At 50.0% G+C, this 22,134-nt stretch overlaps 1 protein-coding gene across 2 annotated transcripts in view; it reads left to right on the top strand.

Annotated features, from left to right (window-relative positions):
- lama5 (laminin, alpha 5) overlaps nucleotides 1–22,134 on the top strand; it is a 71,473-nt gene that overhangs the window by 10,592 nt on the left and 38,747 nt on the right. For both annotated transcript variants that reach the window (XM_040022844.1, XM_040022843.1), the window contains exons 3-14: nucleotides 10,486–10,603; nucleotides 11,520–11,638; nucleotides 11,920–12,090; nucleotides 13,495–13,592; nucleotides 17,692–17,807; nucleotides 19,615–19,733; nucleotides 19,809–19,899; nucleotides 19,982–20,116; nucleotides 20,677–20,736; nucleotides 20,974–21,114; nucleotides 21,404–21,541; nucleotides 21,800–21,934. In XM_040022844.1, coding sequence (XP_039878778.1) covers nucleotides 10,486–10,603; nucleotides 11,520–11,638; nucleotides 11,920–12,090; nucleotides 13,495–13,592; nucleotides 17,692–17,807; nucleotides 19,615–19,733; nucleotides 19,809–19,899; nucleotides 19,982–20,116; nucleotides 20,677–20,736; nucleotides 20,974–21,114; nucleotides 21,404–21,541; nucleotides 21,800–21,934 — 1,441 coding nt within the window. The remainder of the gene's footprint in view (nucleotides 1–10,485; nucleotides 10,604–11,519; nucleotides 11,639–11,919; nucleotides 12,091–13,494; nucleotides 13,593–17,691; nucleotides 17,808–19,614; nucleotides 19,734–19,808; nucleotides 19,900–19,981; nucleotides 20,117–20,676; nucleotides 20,737–20,973; nucleotides 21,115–21,403; nucleotides 21,542–21,799; nucleotides 21,935–22,134) is intronic.

The raw sequence follows: 22,134 nt of genomic DNA, 5'->3' as shown, positions 1-22,134 counted from the left end.
GCTCAACAGCACCTGAAACCACAACGGCCTGAATCTGTTTCCAGCTTGTTCTTATTACTGATCATCAGGTCGTGCTCAGCTGATCGAGAACCTCAAAAATCGACTCAACGATGAAAATTGTTTATCACAGCTTTTTTTGGGCAGTTTGGGAGTGACATATTGGCTGACCTTGGCTATTTGCAGATCTTTATGGATAAATGAAAATTTAAAAAGTAAAGAAGAGACAGGAAAAAAAACATCCACGTTATCATTGATGTTGCATAGTTTGTCCACCAGAGGGCGCTCTGCAGCGTCGCTGTCAGCTGATCCCAGGGAGCGTAAACGAGTAACCCACGACTGTCACTTGATGTTTAGGTTTCGTGTGTTGGATAACATGATCCATGCGCGTCTTCAGTGAACGAGCTTCAGCTTCGATTCCAGAAATCGGAAAAGTCCAATTTTGGGGGAATGAGCCCTCTGCGATCTGAGCGTCCATTCAGCTCCCTCTCTTTGTCTCGCAGTATTTGCTCGCCCTCGTGACCTTCCTTTGATGCCGCAGCGGTGCCGGCCTTCCCGGCGACTCTGCATTCAAAGAACCCCTCAATGGGCCTTTTATGACACCATTGTGTCAGCTGGAGTGTTTGAGCCATTCACAAAGAGCTGGAGAGCAAACATGAGGCAAACAGCTGGATGTGAGTGTCAGTCTTCAGACAGGCGGGGGAATGGGATTAACGGGACATTCATTAAAAAGGAGATTAGATGAGTTAATGGGGTTTGTTTGTGATAGATTAACTTCTCTTCCTGTGGTTTATTTACTCATCGGCTGGTTTCTCTGTCCCCCAGATCAGGGTGAAACAGCAGACCCCTTGAAGGGCTTTTAGCCACGCCCCTTCACAAACTTTGTCTTTCAGCACATTTCTAATTCAGGCAGCGGGACAGAGACTTTAGTTTAGCTGCTGAATTAGAAGGCACCAAGAAACTGCACCAAGAAAATATCACAGCCATCAAAAATATGAAATTATTTCTAATTTCAGGAGCTAAACTCTGTAGTTCCTCTGCCGTCCAGCAGAGGCAGTGGTGAGTCAGTCTCCATAGCCTGATGTACAGACTGTTCATGACACCTGTACAGGGGGAGGACGTTTCTATAACTCACCTGTTTGCATGATTAGGGGCGGGGTTTTGTTTTGTTTGTACACAAATAGAATCAACAACACCAACAATAATAATAATGTAAAGTTTAAATGTCACCTCCCCTATAACATCAACAGGTTAGCAGCACGGACACACAAGTTACATACAATCATTTACAAATATAATAAATATACTGTTAGAAATTAAAAGTATTGAGTGCAGCGATGGACTGAAGCTGCTGGCAGTCCAATAAACAGGTCCTCTGTATTTAAGAATGTCAGAGTGCAGTTGGTAAATCACTAATCACATATACACACTTATACACACAGAGATGTGTATTATATATTCACATTAACAAGATTCAGGGTTTTCTAAAAAAGAGGAGCAGATGAAGAAAGTCTGTTTGAGAAATAGAAAAATTTATTTTGAATTAATGAAATTCTATGAAGATATGATTGACATGTAGCAGCCCACACACTAGTACTAGACATTATGTGTGGATAAATGAAAAATTAATGTAATATCAACATACAGGGAACAATTTATAGAATGCCGAGCTCTGCTCAGAATATCGACTTCATCGACTTTCTGCAGACAAATTCAGGATTTTGTGAAATATAATCTATGAATATAAAGTGACAGTTTGTTAGCATAACTCTTCTTTTGCTTCTCTTATAAGGTCATCAGAGTGAGATAAGTGTCAGCTGCAAACATCAGAGGGAGTACATTTTTACAGACATAGTTTCAAAATCATGAATGTAAATTAAAAATAAGAGCGGGCCTAAAAACCCACACACAAGCTCCCTTTGAATTCTGGTTGTTAACAATGACCCGTTTTTCTCTTATTGTTATCTAATATTTCCAGTTCCAATTTTATTTAATTTTGTTAAAAGCATTTTAAACTGAACTGTGTCAAACACCTTTGACAAATCTAGGAACAAACCAAGGGAATATTTTTATCATCCAACCCTGTAGAAAGGCCTGCTCTGAAGACATTTTTTCTATAAATCCATAACAGTGATTATACGATATTATTATCAGACAGATGTTTTCAAATTCTTAGTACTTTGGAAAAAAACAGGTGAGAGGCCGACAGTTAAAGAAACTAGATTTGAATAAAGGACTTTATGTTCTTTTTAAACCTTGTTTTTAAACACAACACGTGTAAAGGGTTCAGTGATAACAGGAGCGACTTGTCTCGCCGTGGTCAGCGGCGTGGTCAACATTTTTAGTGTTATTTGAAAAACCTCTGTAGGAGCTGGAGGGTCAACCACACCTGAACAAGCACAACTGTGGTAAGTGTGGCCTCTGTGACTGACGGGTGGATGCTGACACAGGTGGATGCTGACACAGGTGGATGCTGAAAAGTGGATGCTGACACAGGTGGATGCTGAAAAGTGGATGCTGAAAAGTGGATGCTGACACAGGTGGATTCTGACAGGTGGATGCTGACACAGGTGGATGCTGACAGGTGGATTCTGACAGGTGGATGCTGACACAGGTGGATTCTGACAGGTGGATGCTGACACAGGTGGCTGTAGCTGCTAGCTTCAGCTGAGCTCCACCTCTGGACTGCATTTGGGCTGCTGGAGCCTTCAGGATCATTTAGTGACCAATCATACGTTTGCTATGAGGTGAGATGTGGGCGTGGCCTTCAAAGCACGAGCATCGGGGTTTCCTGCGTCTCTGACAGAAGGTCGGGTTTCAGAGTCCTGCAGGAGGAGGAAGAGCGAGTTCGGCTCGACAGAAGGTTTTTTGTGCGCCATCCTCGTCCTCCTGAAGGACGCCACAGACTGCGAGCTGTGTTCTTCCTGCTCGGCCGGCCCAGGCTAAGAATAGTCTGATGCTAATGTCCTGCTGCTGGTGCACAATGAGCTCCTTCAGAGAGACAGAAGAACCAGATTTAACTCTGGTGTTTACTGTGAAACCCTCGGTCACTTATTCTCACTCGCCTCCTCTAAATCTGCTCAGGATATTTTAAACACGTCCCACTCGCTGCTGAATTTAACCAGCCGTTATTTTTCACCTCTGCGGCTCCTCCACACTGACCTCCTCTCCACCGCTTCCTGTTGTCCATCCTCCGTCAGTTACACTGACAGGTGCAGTAATGTGAAGGGGGCAAAGCCACGTGTGTGACTTAGTTTGAGCCGCCCTTCTTGTCTTATCTCTGCCTTCAAACGTTGATCCTGCAGGTCTGGAAGGACGGCGTTGGAGGAGCACTCAGCAGCCCATCAATCATCTTCATTTATCAGAGTTTTCCATTAATGGAGGGATGAAGGAGGGCAAATACACACTAAGAAACTTGGGCAGAGAGGCAACAGCAGCTCAGAGGAGAGGGAGGGGCTAATGTGACGGTAAATATCGGCCTATCGTTGTTTGAGTTTCTTGTTTTTCAGCCGGGGCTGAAACGAAGGAGAGAGAGGGCGTGGACTTTAGAGGGCACGAGGTCACGCTTTGTGTATTTGTCGTGTTCAGCAACGGAAGCACGTACAGGTCTTTGTTTACACACTGCACAATCTCAGGTTTTTATTTTATTTTGACCTCCTGCTCGCGACCTGTGACGTATCCAGAGTATCGGCAGACACGCCTCCTCTATATGTCCCAACGCTGAGGTCATGGAAAATAAAAAAGCCATGTGGAAGGAGAAGTCTTCTTCTTAAAGGAAGAGTGTAGTGTGTGTGTGTGTGTGTGTGTGTGTGTGTGTGTGTCTGTGTGTGTGTGTCCAGCTGAAGGCTAATGATAGCAACATGCTAATGCAGAATAGAATGGCTGGGAGTGATCACAGGTGTAAAACGCCATCACACCTGGCCCTGTGGTGCAGGTTGGTGGGTAGGAGTCTGTCGCGTGTAGCTCATAGTTCGCGGTCGGTGCCGGGCTTGCAGGACAAAGCGTGAGGAAGAGGAGGAGGAAGGCTCAACAGCTCTTAGTTTTTGTTCACAGAGGCTGACGGTTACTGCAGGTGTTCTCACATCAAACACATCTGGACACATCTGTTCTCAGCCTGCTGTCTGAGCAGCCCGACGTAGACTTATACTGGTTTGTGCTGCCATTTAACTGGGACCATTTTCTCTGTTTTCCTGGAGAGCTGGAATGTGATTGGTCAGGGTGTGGAAGCTGAAGAAGAGGGAGGAGGTGTGGGAGTGTTTTCTCAGAGTTGGGTCATAAAGAGGTGGTGGGAGTGGAGGTGGGGTGTGTTTGCGTGCCACCACACGGGCGGAGCTGCAGCTCACTGAGTGCTTACAGAGCAGCAGAGCGTCACCACGGCGTCCACCTCAGTGATGGTTGAAGTAATGGTCGTAGTTTGAGTGACACAGCTGGAGCTGCTGATGAACTTGGCCCTGTTGAAAGCGTCAGGTTGGAGGACTTCCTGTGATCTCTGAGCGCCCTTCCTCTTCATAAATCTCCACAGCCGTTAAACGGGCGACCCCGTCACCGTCAGTGGGCGTGTTCCACGCTAGGCCATGCTGAGGTGTCCACGGAGGCCTGACCGAAACAAGCTGGCAGCTGCATACATCAGGGCCAACAGCTGGAGGGCCTCAGCACTCCCAGACACCATTAACGGCCAGTCCGTCACACTGGGAATGTTCGGCACGCCGAGGAGACTTCTGTCAGTGTGATGGACATCGCACGGTCAGAAACAGGAAGCTGCTCTCTGTCACTGCTTCAGCAGGGATTTACAAACGTTGTCTGTTCCAGGCAGAAAAAACGCTGACAGCGTTCATTCGAACCCAAACTAACGGCTAAACCTTGCTAAACTGCTGAACCACAGTCATCAACGTGAAACTGAGTTTGTCATTGGCCAGAGCCGACTGACCCTCGATCACCAGCTGCAAACGAAAACACCGAGGTCAACGAATCACCATCCGCTCGGCTGCGACGCTTAAACCAGCATCAGCCTCCAAACTCCGTGAAGCTCGTTACTGATTACTCATCAGTGTGTCACAAACTGAGGAGGAAGAGGAGGGACTGAGATCAGCTGCGATGACCTGTCAGCACTGTGATTGGCCGCCGACATCTTCTCTCACTCTGGATGTTGACCTCTGACCTCTACGTTCATGTTGTGGTCTGGAGCTCATTTCCGTGAACGTCTCTGTACTCGGTCTCTGTTATCGCTCCTCCTCTTCTTCCTCCTCCTGTAATTAAAGAATGTGACCCAGCCGTCTGTTCTGATAACGGCTGGATGGAGCGCATGAAAGAGGAGCGCATCAGGAACGTGGAGAAAGTCGAGGTCACAGGATGGGAAGCCTCCCTTCCTTCTGCTCCATCCTCCCTTCGTGCTCAGCTGACTTCTCCTCTGAGGGAGGGAGGGTCTTATCTGTCACAAGCTGGAAAAATGTTTCCTTTTTCCAGAACACATGAAACGGCCCGGAGAATGCGTGCAGCGCTGTTATAAATCCTCACGTCTTCTGCAGTCAAATCCAGAAAAAGTGCAACTTTTAACTGAAAGCTGTGAGATTGTTAGCATAGACTGTAAATAAAGATGTACATAACCACGGTGACATTGGGTATGGAGGATTTGGGCGCTGAGTGCTGAAGATAAGTTTTCCCGTTATGGTTGTAGATGTTTCCACCACGGCGACGTTCCTGGAAGGCGCCCTCGTCTCTCGCCCCGACACGTTTGTATGTCGGAGCTTTCGGCGCCCTGCCTAACAGCTGAGGACAGAGCCGTGAACTTTACATGACTGACATGTTTGAGCGTGTACACGCCGGCCGCCTAGGAGCAGGCTGTGGCCTTGACTGCGGTGGAGCTTCAGGATGCGGACTCGTTTCTACGCCCAGGATTTAGGCCTGGAACAGCTTGTAGAAGAATCAGAACCAGCGTTTATGCTTTCATGGATGCGCACTGATCCTCGCTCTGCTCACGGAGGAATTGCGCTCTTTTCATGACAGGTCGGCTAGCTCGGGCTAGCTTTGGCTTTTCCAGCTGTGATGTGGGAGTGCTCCACCAGAGCCCGAAGCCGTGTAATGTTGTGTTTGTGTGTCAGGGCCGCATGATGGCACTTTATAAAAAACGACCTGTTTTTTGTTCTCATGTTTTTCACATCAGAAGCACAAATTTCTTCTCAAAGCTGAACTGAGGTTTTTATCTGAACCTGACTCACAGTGTCTGACGCTCGCTGAGAATGGTAGTTTTAATCAGTAATGCACTATCCACATATCACCAACACGCGGAGCGTCACAGCTGTCACCCGACAGGAACGCCGGGTGGCCTTTAAACCTGTGACCGTTCCACCGGGCACCAACGAATCCAGCGTGTTTCACGCCCGGCCACAGAGGCGCCTCGCTTCACACAGCCAAACCTGAAACTGTCACAAAATGTTGTCAGTGAAATCTGAGAGGACTCGGAGACTTTTCCAGGCTGGGAATTGTGACTTGGAATTCCAGCAGAGAATTAGACAGAGATTCCTGACCCCGCCCCCCCGCCCGGCCCCCGAGGGGAGAGACAGGGATGTTCCTGTTAGTGCACTAACTTTATATTCATAACTCAGACCTGATTCCATCTGTTCTCCTCCACTTATCCTTGTCAGGGTCGGGGACAGACAACCATTCATACTACTGTGGGAGCAGAGCACACCAGCCTGATGCTGGAATCAAACTCGGGACCTTCTTGCTGCGAGGCATCAGTGCTAACCTGTTTCTGCTGTGCGCTGATTTTGTTCCTGGGTTTATCCGTTCCCATGGAGACTTTAGAAACGTCCTTGAAGGCGCTGAATAGTTTGGATGAATAAATGTTACAGATGGACTGTGAGGAATGAAACACACACACAGCAGCTGGCGTGTCTCCTGTACTGATAAACTGTACGAGGAGTGAATCAGTGGTTCTTGTTGTTAGCAGCTGCTCTTTGCTTTGGCCCTGCAGTCCGTCTGCAGACTCAGATTACACAGATTAGAACTCAGATTAGCCACATGGCTGTCCAGCTGACCCCTGAGATGGACTCAGGGAGCACATCTGTGCAGACAGATGCAGCTGCTGCTCGTGTCTTTATAAGACGGCCTACATTTCCGTGAGTTGTGTACTTTATCGAAGTACTCCGATATGTAAATGTCGTGTACTCAGAATCTGCACTTTGTTCATATTTCACAGCTTTTAAATGTTCCTGCATTCCACAAAGTGACCAGGTCACATGATCTCTGTGGTGCAGGTGACTATAACCTGTGTGACTTCAGTGCATCAGCTGACCTTCTTACTGCTCTCTTATTGGTGTTTGCTGAAACGTCTCCTCCTCCTCACGCTGTCCCTTTGTTGTGCGTCTCCATGCTTATCGCCATAGTTACCTGTGGCACCAGGAATGTGGAGCCACCAAGGAATGTGTACAATTATTAAACCAGTGAGGGGCCAGACAGACACAGACATACGCACAGACACACACACAGACACACACACACACACAGCAACACCAGACACACAGACACACACACACACACACGCATGCACACGCATGCGTGTGTGCATGCGTGTGTGTCTCTGTGTGTGCATGCGTGTGTGCGTGCGTGTATGCGTGTCTGTGTGTGTGCATGCGTGTGTGTATGCGTGTCTGTGTGTGTGCGTGCGTGTGTGTGTGCATGCGTGTGTGCATGCGTGTGTGCATGCGTGTCTGTGTGTGTGCATGCGTGTCTGTGTGTGTGCATGCGTGTCTGTGTGCGCGTGTGTGTCTGTGTCTGTGCATGCGTGTGTGTCTGTGTCTGTGCATGCGTGTGCATGCGTGTCTGTGTGTGTGCATGCGTGTCTGTGTGCGCGTGTGTGTCTGTGTGTGTGCATGCGTGTCTGTGTGTGTGCATGCGTGTGTGTGTGTGTGTGTGTGTGTGTCTGTGCATGCACACACACACACACACACACACACACACACGCATGCACACACACAGACACACACGCATGCACACACACACACAGACACGCATGCACACACACACACACACACACACACACACACACACACACAGACACACATGAAGACACACATGATCGACCCTTGTTAGTTAGAAGCGCTGTTGCAACCATGCAGGCCCTAACCGTGAGCTGTGCTGAGGCGGCGTCCTTCGCTCCGTGCTGAACCCGGGAAAGTGAGTTTGAATGACCTGCAGATGATCCTGCGGCTCCTGTTTGCCCACAAACACAGACTTAGTCTGATGTTTCCTAAGCAGTGAGGCTCAGTCTGATGTTTCCTCAGCACCGAGGTTCAGTCTGATGTTTCTTCAGCTCCACGTCAGCACATTCACGGTGAAAGCTGCTCTGCGAGGTCCGTCCTGCTCCTCTCTGACTCCAACACTATGATAAAAAAAATCTCCAGAATCAACTTCCTGTTTCATTCAATCAGACCTGAAAGCCAAAAACATTAAAAAGGTTCACTCTCTTGTTTCTTCTATCCAATCAGAACTCACCCAGAGAAAGAGAAAATAAAGGGGGGAGGGGCGTGTTTATGTGGAGCTCTTAAATTTAGCAGGTTAAAGGTCAGAAATGTGTTTTACAACAACAGTTTCTGCTCTGACGGTGGATGGTCATGTGCTCGACTGCACCAGAAGAAGAATCATGCAAAGCTGCTCCAAGAATAGAAATATGGAGTTCTACTGCTGAGACTCTGCAGTCCACCACTTTAAGGCTTTGTTTAAAAAGAGGACAAACTGTTGGACAGATGCAGATGGATGGACGGCCCTCCTGTCCCCGGACTCCCGTCATCGTCAGCCTCTCTGCGTTCCTGCTGTCATCACTTCTGACAGCGCTCGCCTTTAAAAGGAGGAAGTGGAGATGACGGGCCCGAGCTCCGATGACGGCTGATCAAAGACTGGGAGAGATGAAGAGCAGAGATCATCTGCAACTGTCAGGCTGCAAGTGCTCAGGATGACTGATCATCATAATTTACCGTTGTGTTCATTATTTATGTTTATTTACTAATGTCGTGAATCATGAGCAGGAACCGCTCAGAGCCACGCCTCTCATCACCTGAGGTAAACTCGACCTGTGAGGCAGCTTTGTGTGTTTCCTGAGGGCCAAGATGACAAACGGACTCAGACTGTGGATGTTAAAGTTCACATCTTTGATCTGAAGCTTGTTTGAGTTTTTCCACATTAATGAGACTCTGAGCATTTCTCTGCTCAATGGGTGCTTATTTTTAGGTACGGTGGGACCGATGAAGACTTTGGCATCATTCAGGCGTGAGCCAGGAACGTGTGAAGCTTTGAACCAATCAGCAGTGAGCTGTGAGCGAGGCCTCACACGGGACGTCAGAGCTCGTGTTATCGCGTTTCTTTGTCGCTTTAGTTTGTTCTGCTGCAGCTGGGGAGTGATCTCAAGGTCAGACACAACAGTTTGTCATCACCGTCCAATCAGCTTTGGGAATGAACGGGGGGGTGATGGGTGAGGAGAAAAGGTGTCGGCAGGAGCACGTTAGGAGCTCCGGCTCAGCTCTGTGACGGCAGCTGATGACATGTGCGCCTCCTCACAGAGGTCAGCCGTTTAGCTCGGAGCAAGCCAGCGTCTCCCTGAGCAGCTCTCTAACGTTCATCTCCATCCAGCCCACTCCTTCTTTCTTCTTCAAAATGCATTTATATTTAATATTTTCTAGACAAGAAACTACAAGTATTTTTCTACAGAATCATACATGTGCACTTCATATTTATACTTGATATTTATCTTTCATCTTTTTGTTGTATTGTGACTTTATTCTGGTTGCGCCTTGTGGGCTCTGTGTACGTCCTGCATCCTCGCCCACAGTGAGAGTACATTTTCTGTTTCATCCTCTCCAAACGTTGACCTCAAACGCAAACTCTCAAACCTGCAGTTCCTCTAGCGTCCAGCAGAGGCTGCAGTGAGTCCTGTGCAGTGAAGCCTGCGCTCCAGCTGAGGCTCAGAGCGAAGGATAGTGATTGGATGTTGCTGTGATGCTGTCACAGCCTGTGGATGCAGCTAACATGCTCACATCAAAGACAGGATGGTGATGTAGTCACCTGGTACTGGTTACTGATCCACCCTCGCTGCAGTAGCTCGTTAGCTAATGACAGAACTGCAGCCAGAAAAACTTTTTGAAAATAAAAGCTGAAAGGTGTTTTTTATGTTGTTGTGTCATTATTGTGAAAACTCAACATCTCAGTGATTTAGTGGTTTTGATGATGGTTCATAAATGATGGCACACTGCTGCCCCTGTATAAACTGGCTGTCTTTGCTTGGTGTCGGGTCGAGTTTGTAACATCACACAGCACTGACGCTGACGCAGTCCAGGAAGCAGTGAACAGCGCTGTCTTCTCCCTCCTTTTAGTCTTGTCGTTTGTTTTTTCTTGTTTTTCCTGCTTTAAAGTGAGTCCTGCTGTTTCTCCATCGACGGTCCAAACCAGGTCAAAGTGCTTTTCATCAGCGTTTCTTCTTCTTCGGTATCTCTGCAGCTCTTCCACGTGGCATACGTGCTGATCAAATTCGCCAACTCTCCGCGGCCTGACCTCTGGGTTCTGGAGAGATCCGTGGACTTCGGGCAGACCTACCAGCCGTGGCAGTACTTCGCCTGTGAGTAACAGCACACGCTTGCATGCATGTTCACCTGTACGACCCCGACAGCCGAGGACCGAACTCTGTCAGATTCCACCGTCCTGACCTCCTGTGGGTCACCCTAACTCTTCTTCTAACCTCAGTTAAACAGCAGTTCGGGGGCCGGGGGGAGGGGCATTACATCACAGGCCTGCCAGCTGATTGGCTGTGGCAGCCGTCAGTTCAGGTGAGCTGGAGGGGAATTCCAGGACTGTTGCCAGCAGGTCGCAGCGTGATGTTTAACTAGCAGATGTGTGCCTCATTCAGACTCACACCAGGTGTCTGAGGTGGTGGCAGATAAATGAAAAGGTGACGGCTTAATGCAGGTGTTCATATCATAAATGTGGTTAGCTTGACTTTTAATTTGAAAGAATGCTGCAGAATAATCTCTGCACCTCTGTTTTCTCTCTTCTACCAGGGTCGGTGCTGGTACTGGTGCAGTAACTGGTACTGGTGCAGTAACTGGTGCTGGTGCTAAGATCAGCCTATAGTTCAGAAGCTCTGAGAAGCGGACATTACATAGGATTACTCGCAGTATTTCGGGGTATTTCCATGTAGAATTTAGGGCTGTATCCACCAATCACTGGTGAATTTCTTGCCTTAGCTCCTCCCACATCTGCTGACATCACTGCATCCTGCTATGGGCCCAGCCACAGTGTGATGCTGTGCTTTTCTGAGCTTTTTGAGGATGAGCACCTGTAGTTTCTGTTGACAACGTGTGGAAACAGCCGAACGGTGTTCACTAACATGACGCCAAATGTGGTGTTAGGGTTTGAGAGCAGCTGCTTAGAGATGCTCTAATCATCAACTGAAGTGGATCCTGAGGACGTCTCACACTTTTCTGTTTTCTTGTGTGTGTGTGTGTGTGTGTGTGTGTGTGTGTGTGTGTGTGTAGCCTCCAAGAGAGACTGCATCGAGCGTTTTGGACAGAGCACCATTGAGAGGATCAGCCACGATGATGACATCGTCTGCACCACCGAGTATTCACGCATCGTGCCACTGGAGAATGGAGAGGTGAGACAATCACGTGATCAGATTACAACGACTCTGTAACGAGATCAGTTTAAAGATAGCTGGGAGAAAGATGAGTGAGGAGGACGTAGAAATCTATCAGCCAAAGGAACGAGCGAGTGGTCCAAATGGATAAATAATGCTCACAAAGTGAGAAAAAAGCAGACAGTGACTAAAGGTTGAAATTCTGAGCTGTTAGCTAACATCAGTTCAAGGAATTGGTCAGCTGACCCGAGGAACGATCAGCTGCCAGGTGTTTGCAGGTTTCGTGTCTTTGTCCTCAGATCGTCGTGTCTTTGGTGAACGGCCGTCCCGGGGCGATGAACTTTTCATACTCGCCAGTACTGAGGGAGTTCACCAAGGCCACAAACATCAGGCTCTGCTTCCTGAGAACCAACACGCTGCTGGGTCACCTGATGGGCAAGGCGCTCCGCGACCCCACCGTCACCCGCAGGGTAAGGCACCGCAGCAAACCAATCATCAGTCAGCACGCAGTGACGTCATAGTTTGCTGATTTGCTGCTGTTGGGTGTTTACTGCTACATGTTGCGTTTTCTGGACTGATCACGACAAACAGTAAAGATGAGATCATGCTCCTCAAGTCTGTTAAATGAATCCTACAAGGCTGTAAGATGGATGGATGGATGGATGGATGGATGGATGCATGGATGGATGGATGGTTGGATGCATGGATGAAGGCATGGATGGATGGATGGTTGGATGGATGCATGGGTGGATGGATGCATGGATGGATGCATGGATGCATGGATGGATGGTTGGAGACATGGATGGTTGGTTGGATGGATGGATGGTTGGCTGGATGGTTGGATGGATGGATGGTTGGATGCATGGATGCATGGATGGTTGGAGACATGGATGGATGGATGGATGGATGGATGGATGGTTGGATGGATGGATGGATGGTTGGATGCATGGATGAAGGCATGGATGGATGCATGGATGTTTGGATGGATGGATGGATGGTTGGTTGGCTGGATGGATGCATGGATGGATGGATGGTTGGATGGATGGTTGGAGACATGGATGGATGGTTGCATGGATGGATGGATGCATGGATGGTTGCATGGATGGATGGATGCATGGATGGTTGGATGGATGGATGGATGGTTGGATGGATGGATGGATGGTTGGATGGATGGATGGATTCATGGATGGTTCGATGGATGGTTGGATGCATGGATGAAGGCATGGATGGATGCATGGATGGCTGGATGGTTGGAGACATGGATGGTTGGATGGATGGATGCATGGATGGATGGATGGTTCGATGGATGGTTGGATGCATGATGAAGGCATGGATGGATGCATGGATGTTTGGATGGATGGATGGTTGGATGCATGGATGGAGGCATGGATGCATGGATGGATGCATGGCTGGATGGTTGGAGACATGGATGGATGGTTGCATGGATGGATGGATGGTTGGATGGATGGTTGCATGGATGGATGGATGGATGGATGGTTGGATGGATGGTTGCATGGATGGATGGATGCATGGATGGTTGGATGCATGGATGGATGGTTGGCTGGATGCATGGATGGATGGTTGGCTGGATGCATGGATGGATGGATGCATGGATGGTTGCATGGATGGATGGATGGATGGATGGATGGATGGATGCATGGATGTGATATGCCTTCACAACAAGAGACGTCGTCAACATCTGGACGTTTAGGAAAGCGATGCAGAGAACTTGGTGTCAAATTTTGATGAAGAGTGAGTGTGTGAGTTGTCCCAGCATGAGTGTTGTTGTTGTTTGAAGTGACTGTAGGCAGCAAAGAACCCTGAAGCTGCCAGCAGTGTTTCTGACTCAGCTCCTGGTGTGATCTGTGTTCTAGTATTACTACAGCATCAAAGACATCAGTATCGGAGGACGCTGTGTGTGCAACGGGCATGCTGAGGCCTGCAACGCCAAAGACCCCAGCAACCCCTACAAGTAAGATTTAACTCACACACACACACAGTCGTTCACTGTGTTTGTCTCTTGGAGTCACACACACACACACACAGACACACACACACAGACACACACACACACTCACCTCTTTCCCCGGAGCTGTGATCTGAAAGGCGTCAGGTACGCCTGTCTGAGGGTTGGCTGTGTGCCACGCTCTTATCAATTTGCATACCTGCGATGGAAATAAATGCTAGCTGTGTTTGAGCATGTGCTGGCAAACGAGGGTACAGCTGGCATTCAGAGGAGCTCAGCATGGCCTCACAGAACCTGCAGCTGCTCAGTAAACTCCGTCACCACGTACGTCTGAGCAAAGCTCACCTGGATGTCAGATACAGGTGAGCTACAGCTAGCAGCGTAATCACTCTGGAGTTGTCCAAACCACAAAACTAGGAAACTTTTTCAAAGAGGCCACGCCCCCAGATATGACAACTTTAATCCAGCTTAAACAGGTGAGTCATGGAAACATGTTCCCTTGTACAGGTGTTGTGAAGATGGAAGTGATCCACAGCAGGGCTCTAGAGTGCGACCAATTTGACTTTTAAATATAAATGAATTTTGCCAGAAACGCCAGCATCTCAGGTTAAAGCTCACAAAACTATTTCAACAACCACCAAACAGTAAATGAGAGCAGGTAACGGACTCCACACAAAGACGTAAACACAGAGCGGACCGACGCGTCAGAATCAGCGTTCTCTTTCTCGACTTTCTCACAGGACGGCCCGCACACGGACACGCCGTCGGGGCTGAAAGCCGACAGCTCGCTGACTCTGATGCATCGGGTCTGCGCTGTGTTTACGTCTTTTTTACGCTCGATTCTGAGCTGCAGGATTTATCTCTCTCCACAACACAATGCAAGCGAGCGCAAATGCAAAAACTGAGCGAGAGGGGCTGCTGGTGTGTGTGTGTGTGTGTGTGTGTGTGTGTGTGTGGATAATAGCAAACACTGAAATACGTTTTTTGCACGCAGCAATGAATTTTGGTCACTCAAATTTCAGCTTTTCTTCGCTCACAATAAATTTCTCCTCAAAATGCAACACTTCCACCTGCACATTTATTTTTTATGTGCGCTCAGAATAGTGGCACAAAGATAACGCCACAGCACAGAGACCAAACAGTTTGTGTGAACGTGTTTAACATGTCTGTGGGACTGACTCACTGCTGCCTCCGCTGGACGGCAGAGGAACTGCAGGTCTAGCGTGGACACGCAGACGGTCTGCTGGGAGAGTGAGGAGGTGTTTGTGACTGTGATGCTGTAGTTTGATGTGAGAGAAAGAGCTGAGACTGAGAGGCAAAGATTTTAGGATAATAATCTACAGAACGAAAACACCCACGGACATAGGTGTGTGTGTGTGTGTGTTAAGACTTAAGCCTGTGTTTAGCTGTCATCATTACAGAAACATGAATACGCGTCTGTTTCCTCTGCATGCACAGACGTGCAGTCCTGCTGTTTGTTTTCCATTTCTTTCCTGTGTGCAGTGCAAATTATTACCCATGCATCATGTCACTCTCTCACACACACACACACACACACACACACTCGTACAGACTCATTGAGGGAGTGTGGACACAGCTTGGTGCGGAGCTGCTTTTAAACATGATTCATTTGCGATTTGAGGGGGAGATGTGATGCACAGCAGAGACACTCGCAGCTGCTGGGACTCTTTCCGCCGTCACGCCGACATCCTGGAGATATTTAAGCTGCGCGTTAATTGACAGTCGATAAAGACATCCAGGTGGCTCCATTTCCAGTTGTTAACCCTGAGGTCAGGAAATCTCTGGGGCTATAAATCAGTGACAGAGCTCAAGCTTTCCCTCATATTTCTGTTTCGTGGTTTCAACAGGCAGCAGTTTGTTTCATTTACTGTCCAAAGCTGGAAGTTCAAATCTGTAGAGGCGCGAAGCTGCAAACCTCCTGCTGCACAACCTGAAGAGAATAAAGACTGTGAGTGAAAGGGAGGACGTGTGGTTGGTGTCTCTGCTCCAGGCACAGCTCTCCTGACATTTGTGCCAAACTGAATGAAGAGATATGATGATGTTGCCAAGTTTAGTGCACATGTCGCTCCCAGCAGGAAGTAGTGTGTTTCGGTCTGCGTGGTGTAGCGGGCAGGTACCGGCTCACAGACTCTGTGCCGTTGTGTTCAGCTGATGCTGGGGTTTGTATGAAATGGTCCTCAGGGCTGCAGCTCTGCGAGGCCGCAGGCGCCGTGCAGCTGCACTCGTGGCTCTCCTGGTTTAAACTGCGGTTTATCGCTGAGCGCAGCAGTCCTGAGCTCGCCAGGTCTCTCATCAGTCAGAGAAGCGTGGAACTTCACCTGTGATGGAAAAGGAAGGGTGGAGGAGAGAGGGAGGGCACTCCACCATGGGCTCAGTCTGAAGCGTTCGTGTGCTCAGAACAATGTATGAAACTCCTGCGCAGCATCAGTGTCCCTGGACAAAGTGGTGCAGCTGGAGATGAGCAGACGGGGCTGCCGTCAAATGAAGGCTCGATAAAAATAATAGAAATTCCATGTGCAGCGTGTCTCTGTTGTTGCAGAGCCCTTCCTGTGTTTTATGACCTTTAACCTGCTGCTGATGAGCTCAGCTGTGCAGCGTCTGCTCACCTGCAGCCTTCAAACGCGTCCAGGCTGACGCTGCTCTGCATTCCTGCGCTCTGACACAAAGCGAGGTCAGGAGAGATTTATTCGAATTCCTTTATCGCTCTGACGCCTGCCTGCACGCCGCAGCCAAAGACACGACCTGCTCTGGTTCCCGGACGTGTTCGCCGACCCTCATTCATCTCATTATTGGAATGTTTGAACATTTTGATAAGAACATAAACCACACGCCTGCTCCGTGCCTCTGTTTAAAATACCAGAATACTCGTCATACCCACAGTTTGCCACAGCTGAAGGAGCTGAACGCCGCTTCCAGAGCACGCTCGCTTTTTAGAGTTTTAAACAGTCTGCAAGTCAGAGCTCAGGTGACCTCGCTGACGGGTTAGACACACTTCTGATCGTCAGTGTGTGCTCACACGGATGCTTTGTTTGTTATTCTCTCATTAATTCAATGAAACAGCTGGAATCAGCAGGCCAATCGCAGCAGAGTCTGCGTTGACGCGAGGTGGACTCCTGAGGATGTGCACGTCAGTTTCAGAGCGCTCGTGGTTCTGACGGATTATCACTGAATATGTGCCGCGACCACGCACGCACGCACGCACGCACGCACGCACACACACACACACACACACACACACCAGCTGTGAATGAAGAACCCAGATGTGGCCCCTGAGCTGTGATCCTGAACTAAAGGTGAAACCAAACACATCAATCTGAAAGCAGCTGTAAAGCGCACGCAGCACCGAGCGCGCCTCTGACACGTCAGGGTTACACACAGGAAATGTCATCTGTGTGATGTCACATATTTACATGTGACCAGGTTTCACCTGTCACACCAAGCTCTGCTGGCTTTCTGCTGCAGCTCTGCGTTATTCACACATCCGGTGTAAGAAGAGCGTGCTGGGCCTCGCCTCCGCAGAGATCCAGTGCACACAGCGTTGGTTCAGCTCGCTGAGATGAGCGCGGCGTGAGGTCTGCAGAAGCGACACACTGGACTCGCCCTCGGGCTGTTTGCCAGGAACGCACACTCAGATATTACACAGCCATCGCACACACTGACACACAGGACTGAGGATTGAGTTCAAGGCCAGCGCATTCCTGCCGTAAACACGCCTGACGAGCCGATCTCTGTCTGCGCTTTATCGCTCACACTTTACGTGATCGCACAGCTGCTGGAGCCCAGACAGGAAGTACCGAACCAGGTGGAAGCGCACCATTTAATGTCGTTTCTTTGAAGCAGCTGACCTCCAGAGGTCGAGGTGGCCGGAGAAGGTGACGGAGGGCCAGAGAGGTGGAGGCAGAGAGGTTTAAAGAGCGGCTGGCGGTTACATGGTTGTGAATCTGTGACGGGCAAGCAGATCAAACTGTAACTGAGTACTTTTACTCAAGTACTTTGCTGAAGTACGGCTTTAATGTACTTTAATGAAGCATGGATGCAGACATATTGTGTGTGTGCATTAACCCTTTCACTCTGTTGTTTACAGGTTGCAGTGCGACTGTCAGCATCACACCTGCGGCGTATCTTGTGACCAGTGTTGCCCTGGATACCACCAGTTGGCATGGAAACCAGCCACGACCTACAGTGCCAACGAGTGTGAACGTGAGTGCGTGCAAACACACAGACACACACACAGGGTCGTGACCCCTGCAGAGAAATGTGCTTCCTGCGTGGGGTCAGGTGACCTCGCGGGTCCGTGTGAATTAAGAACATCCTCGCTGGGCTTTTCAATCTGCCGCTCGTCCGCTGTGACGGGCAGCTCCGCCCATGTGCTCTGGCCATCTTTGCTGATTCGATGAAAGCCCAGTCGCCACGTTTTAAGAGCCTGCGTGTGTTCCTCGTTTTCTGCCCGGTGTTGTAGGTCCAGGTGTGTGTTCAGAGGCTGGTGGGAGTCACAGAGGAGGTCTGTGTGTGGGGGCTTCAGGTAAACGTCAGTGTTGAGGTTTCCATCCACAAACAGTAAACTGTGTGTCTCCATCCACTGAGCTGATGTGAGCAGGACCTGTACCAGCTGTTTCCACCTCCAGGCTGGCTCCAATTGGTGACAGTGGGGGGCCCACGGCACACCCATGTTTGTGTCTGTGGAAAGCCTCATCTGTAGAGTTCAGGTGTGTTTGTGAGTGGTCAAAGGTTAAATGACTACATCGTGTGGCGCTCAGCGTCTGATCCTGTTCAGAGCTCTGCTTATGTGTACACGAGAGCGCCGTCTGTTATCAGAGCTGCAGTTATATTTAACAAAGACCAACAAGGGTATCAGTGAGGTCACCGGAGGTCGCCGAGGGTCGGCCCGGAGCCGCCGTCAGAGGGGGAGGCGTCGGTCTGTAAAAACGGAAACAGCTGTTTCTGTTCTAGGTGTGAGGCTCCGCCTCCTGAGCACGCTCACAAACATACAGACTGTCCTTAATAACTTACCTGTCTTGTTATTTTAAATGCTGGCTCCTGCTCGGGTGTGAGAACAACCCCCCACTTAATCCTAGCGTGGAACATGTGACACGTGTGAACTTTGTCCCAGATAGCGGAGAGCACAGCAGAGGTCCAGACGGACTCTCAGGAGCGCTTATCTGCCTCTCAGCGCCCGGGCGGTGCCGGCTGAATAAACCAGCACTCCTCATCCTGCAGCCCAATAATGACGGCAGGTTCCTCCGAGCCGGCAGCGTCTGAGTCTGTCTCCACAGAAACCGCTCGCAGGTGTTATCGGGCGTTTCAGTCAGATTAGAAATGTCTGAAACGCCCGTCCCGCCCTTTCCCAGGATCAGCATGCAGTTTACACAACATTCCAAAGCTGGAACGTTTTTCTGGGATTACTGTGGATAACTGTGTGTGCTCCACACAGGTAAATGCTGCTGCCTTCGTCTCACGTGTGGGAATAACAGCTTCAGCCTCAACATCACACCTGGAAGCTACCTGAGCTCATGGTGCAGATGTGGCAGCAGCTGGAGGAGCAGCCTGACTGTAATCAGACATGAAACAGTGCGTGTGTGTGTTTCTCTCCTTTCACCGTGTTTGACTTTGTGTTCAGACAAACGTGTGATCATGTGACCCTCGGCGGCCTGTAATCTGCTAAACAGCGCCTGTCACAGGAAACAGGAAGAGCTGAGCAGACGAGTGCAGAGTTTACCTTAATGATCGAGTGTGTGCTGTCGGGGTTTCCCCAGGGGTGTGTGTGTGTGTGTGTGTGTGTGTGTGTGTGTGTGTGTGTGTGTGTTGGTTAGAGGAATGAGAGGTGCTGATTGGTGATGATGTCGTGCGTGACGCAGCCAGCTGTGTCTGCTTCGTGGTTTCCTCTGAATCTCAGGAGTGACTCTCGAGTGTGAATGAGGATGTAAATGAAGCGCAGGTGTATCCTGGTCACACCTGCGAGTGTTTCTTCTTCAGGTGTGTCTTCACCTGTCTGTGTTCTCACCTGCAGCCTGCAACTGCCACCGTCACTCTTTCGACTGTTACTATGACCCCGAGGTGGACGAGAGGAGAGCCAGCCTCGACATCCATGGACACTACAGAGGGGGCGGAGTCTGCCTCAACTGTCAGGTACCTGACACACCTGAAACTGTGTTAGTGTGCGACCTGTGATGACTGACTGTAATGGGAACTTTTCCCTCTCAGCATCACACCACTGGAGTCAACTGTGAGCGCTGCGTCCCCACCTACTACAGGTCACCTGACCACGCCATCGACTCGCCGCTGGCCTGCTCACGTGAGCCTGACACACACACACACACACACACACAGGTCATCTTCTTCTGTCCCATCCTCCTAATCTCTTGTCCCACCCACAGCCTGTGACTGTGATGTGGAGTTTACAGACGGTACCTGTGAGGATCTGACCGGGCGATGTTTCTGCAAACCGAACTACACCGGGGAGAACTGTGACTCGTGCGCCGCCGGCTTCACCGGCTTCCCCGAGTGTTACCGTGAGTTTCACAAACACCTCAAAGCCAGCGGGTCACTTCCTGGAGGGTTCCCTGCAGCTTCAGCCTCAAACAAATGCACTCACTAGGTGCTGCGAACACAGCTGCTGTGGGCGCCCTGTGGGTGGCGCTGTGCTGCAGACGCAGGAACTTTGTTTGACTGACACATAACCAGAACAAAAGGCGAGGAACAAAGACACACAGCAGCAGGCAGAGGACCATGAGGGGCGGGTACAGGTGTGGGCGGGGCTCTAGTACAGGAAGTTAAACTAGAAGAACACGTATGGACAGACTAGCCCTCTTAACCTAAACTCCCTCTAACATTGGAACTACAGCGATCATAAGTACAGTACAGCCGAACAGCTCAGAGGATTCGAGGTTCACTAAAGGAGCCCAAAGAAGTTTGATCGCAGCTTTTTATGACTGTAAATTTAGAAGAAAGCAGATCACAACCAAAGAATTCACATCCACAAATCACATCAGAGCAGGCTCACCGCTGTGATGGTGTGAGCAGCACGCCGCTGTGCTTACACAACCTGACCTCTGCTGTCTCTGCCCTACAGCCAGCCCCACACACCCCACCACCATCAACGGGGAGGCCAGACCAGCAGGAGAGATCATCAGTGAGTGTGCAGCACACACACACACACACACACACACACGTGTCTGTGCTGCTAAATATAAGTGATGGTGTTTAGTGCACAGACGGTTTCACTGATAAACACAGATCTGTCAGCTCACCTTGACTTCAGCGTGGATGTTCCCACGCTCTCCTGCAGCCACTCGCTCAGGTTTGCAGGAGGAGCCTGAGGTGAGTTCACTGAGAGGAACGTCTAAGCGAGGCTGTGTTCTGTGTGCAGACTGCGAGTGCAGCGCAGCAGGAACCGTGGAGAACTCGTGCAGGGCCGACCCTCGGACCGGGACCTGCATCTGCAAACCGGGTTTCACCGGAGACCACTGCGACGCCTGCGCGCCGGGCTTCTACGGGCTCAGCTGTGAGGGTGAGACGTGCACATTTAAGCCTAACACGTCAGGAACATCCCCACGGCTGCACGAAACACACGAGCTGCAAAAAGCAGCATTTTCATCTCCACCCATCTCCAACTGAGCTGACATCACAAACTCCACCCATCTCCCACAGTCACACCTGTGATCTGATGACTCACAGCCGTCCAATCACAGAGCCGAGGGGACGACGTCCTGCTTGTTTCAGTAATCCACAAACACAACACTGACACGTGTGTGTGTGTGTGTGTGTGTGTGTGTGTGTGTGTGTGTGTGTGTGTGCAGCCTGTCAGTGTGCAGGGCCTGGCTGCCTGGACGGGTCATGTGACGAGGTCACCGGTCACGGTGTGTGTCGCGGCGGGTTCCTGGGTCCTCAGTGCGATCGGTGTGCTCCGGGCTACTTCAGCTACCCGCTGTGCCAGCGTAAGTCCCGCCCATCAGACCCGGACTCTCAGTTACACTCAGAGATCTCCTCATGACCTCCAGCACGCGTGTAGCTCAGCGTGTCGTTCAGCTGGAGCTCACACATGAGCGTAGTGACAGTGTGTAATAATCCTGCGAGCCCACGCTGCAGTCACAGTCTGCGCCACACCACAGCGAGCTCTGTGACGAGCTGAACGGCCTTACGTGCACTCAGCAGCCGCAGCTCACCGTCTCGTTGTGTGTCGGCTGTGTTTGCAGTGTGTGGATGCAGCTCGCTCGGCTCTCTCCCTGAAGGCTGCGACGCCGCCGGGCGCTGTCTGTGCAGACCGGAGTTTCAGGGTCCTCGATGTGAGCAGTGCAGATCTGGATTCCACTCCTACCCCGACTGTAAAGGTGAGAGAACCTGACACACATGGAAACACTGACCGCACCCTTCTTACGAGGTGTTACACCACATCGTTAAATTTCACTGGAGTTCAACAGTTTACGTGAAAAAAGGCTCAGAAGCGTCTAATGAAGGAGGACACCTCTGGGTCAGGGTTGTAGTTTAATCCTGGACCAAGTGGAAAGGTGAGACTGAGAGGAGCCAAACA

Source organism: Simochromis diagramma, unplaced genomic scaffold (genome assembly GCF_900408965.1).
Source record: "Simochromis diagramma unplaced genomic scaffold, fSimDia1.1 OVJJ01000308.1, whole genome shotgun sequence".
Classification (NCBI taxonomy): domain Eukaryota; kingdom Metazoa; phylum Chordata; class Actinopteri; order Cichliformes; family Cichlidae; genus Simochromis; species Simochromis diagramma.
The sequence above is the reverse complement of the archived record's forward strand: the minus strand, read 5'-3'. Positions and strand labels throughout refer to the sequence as shown.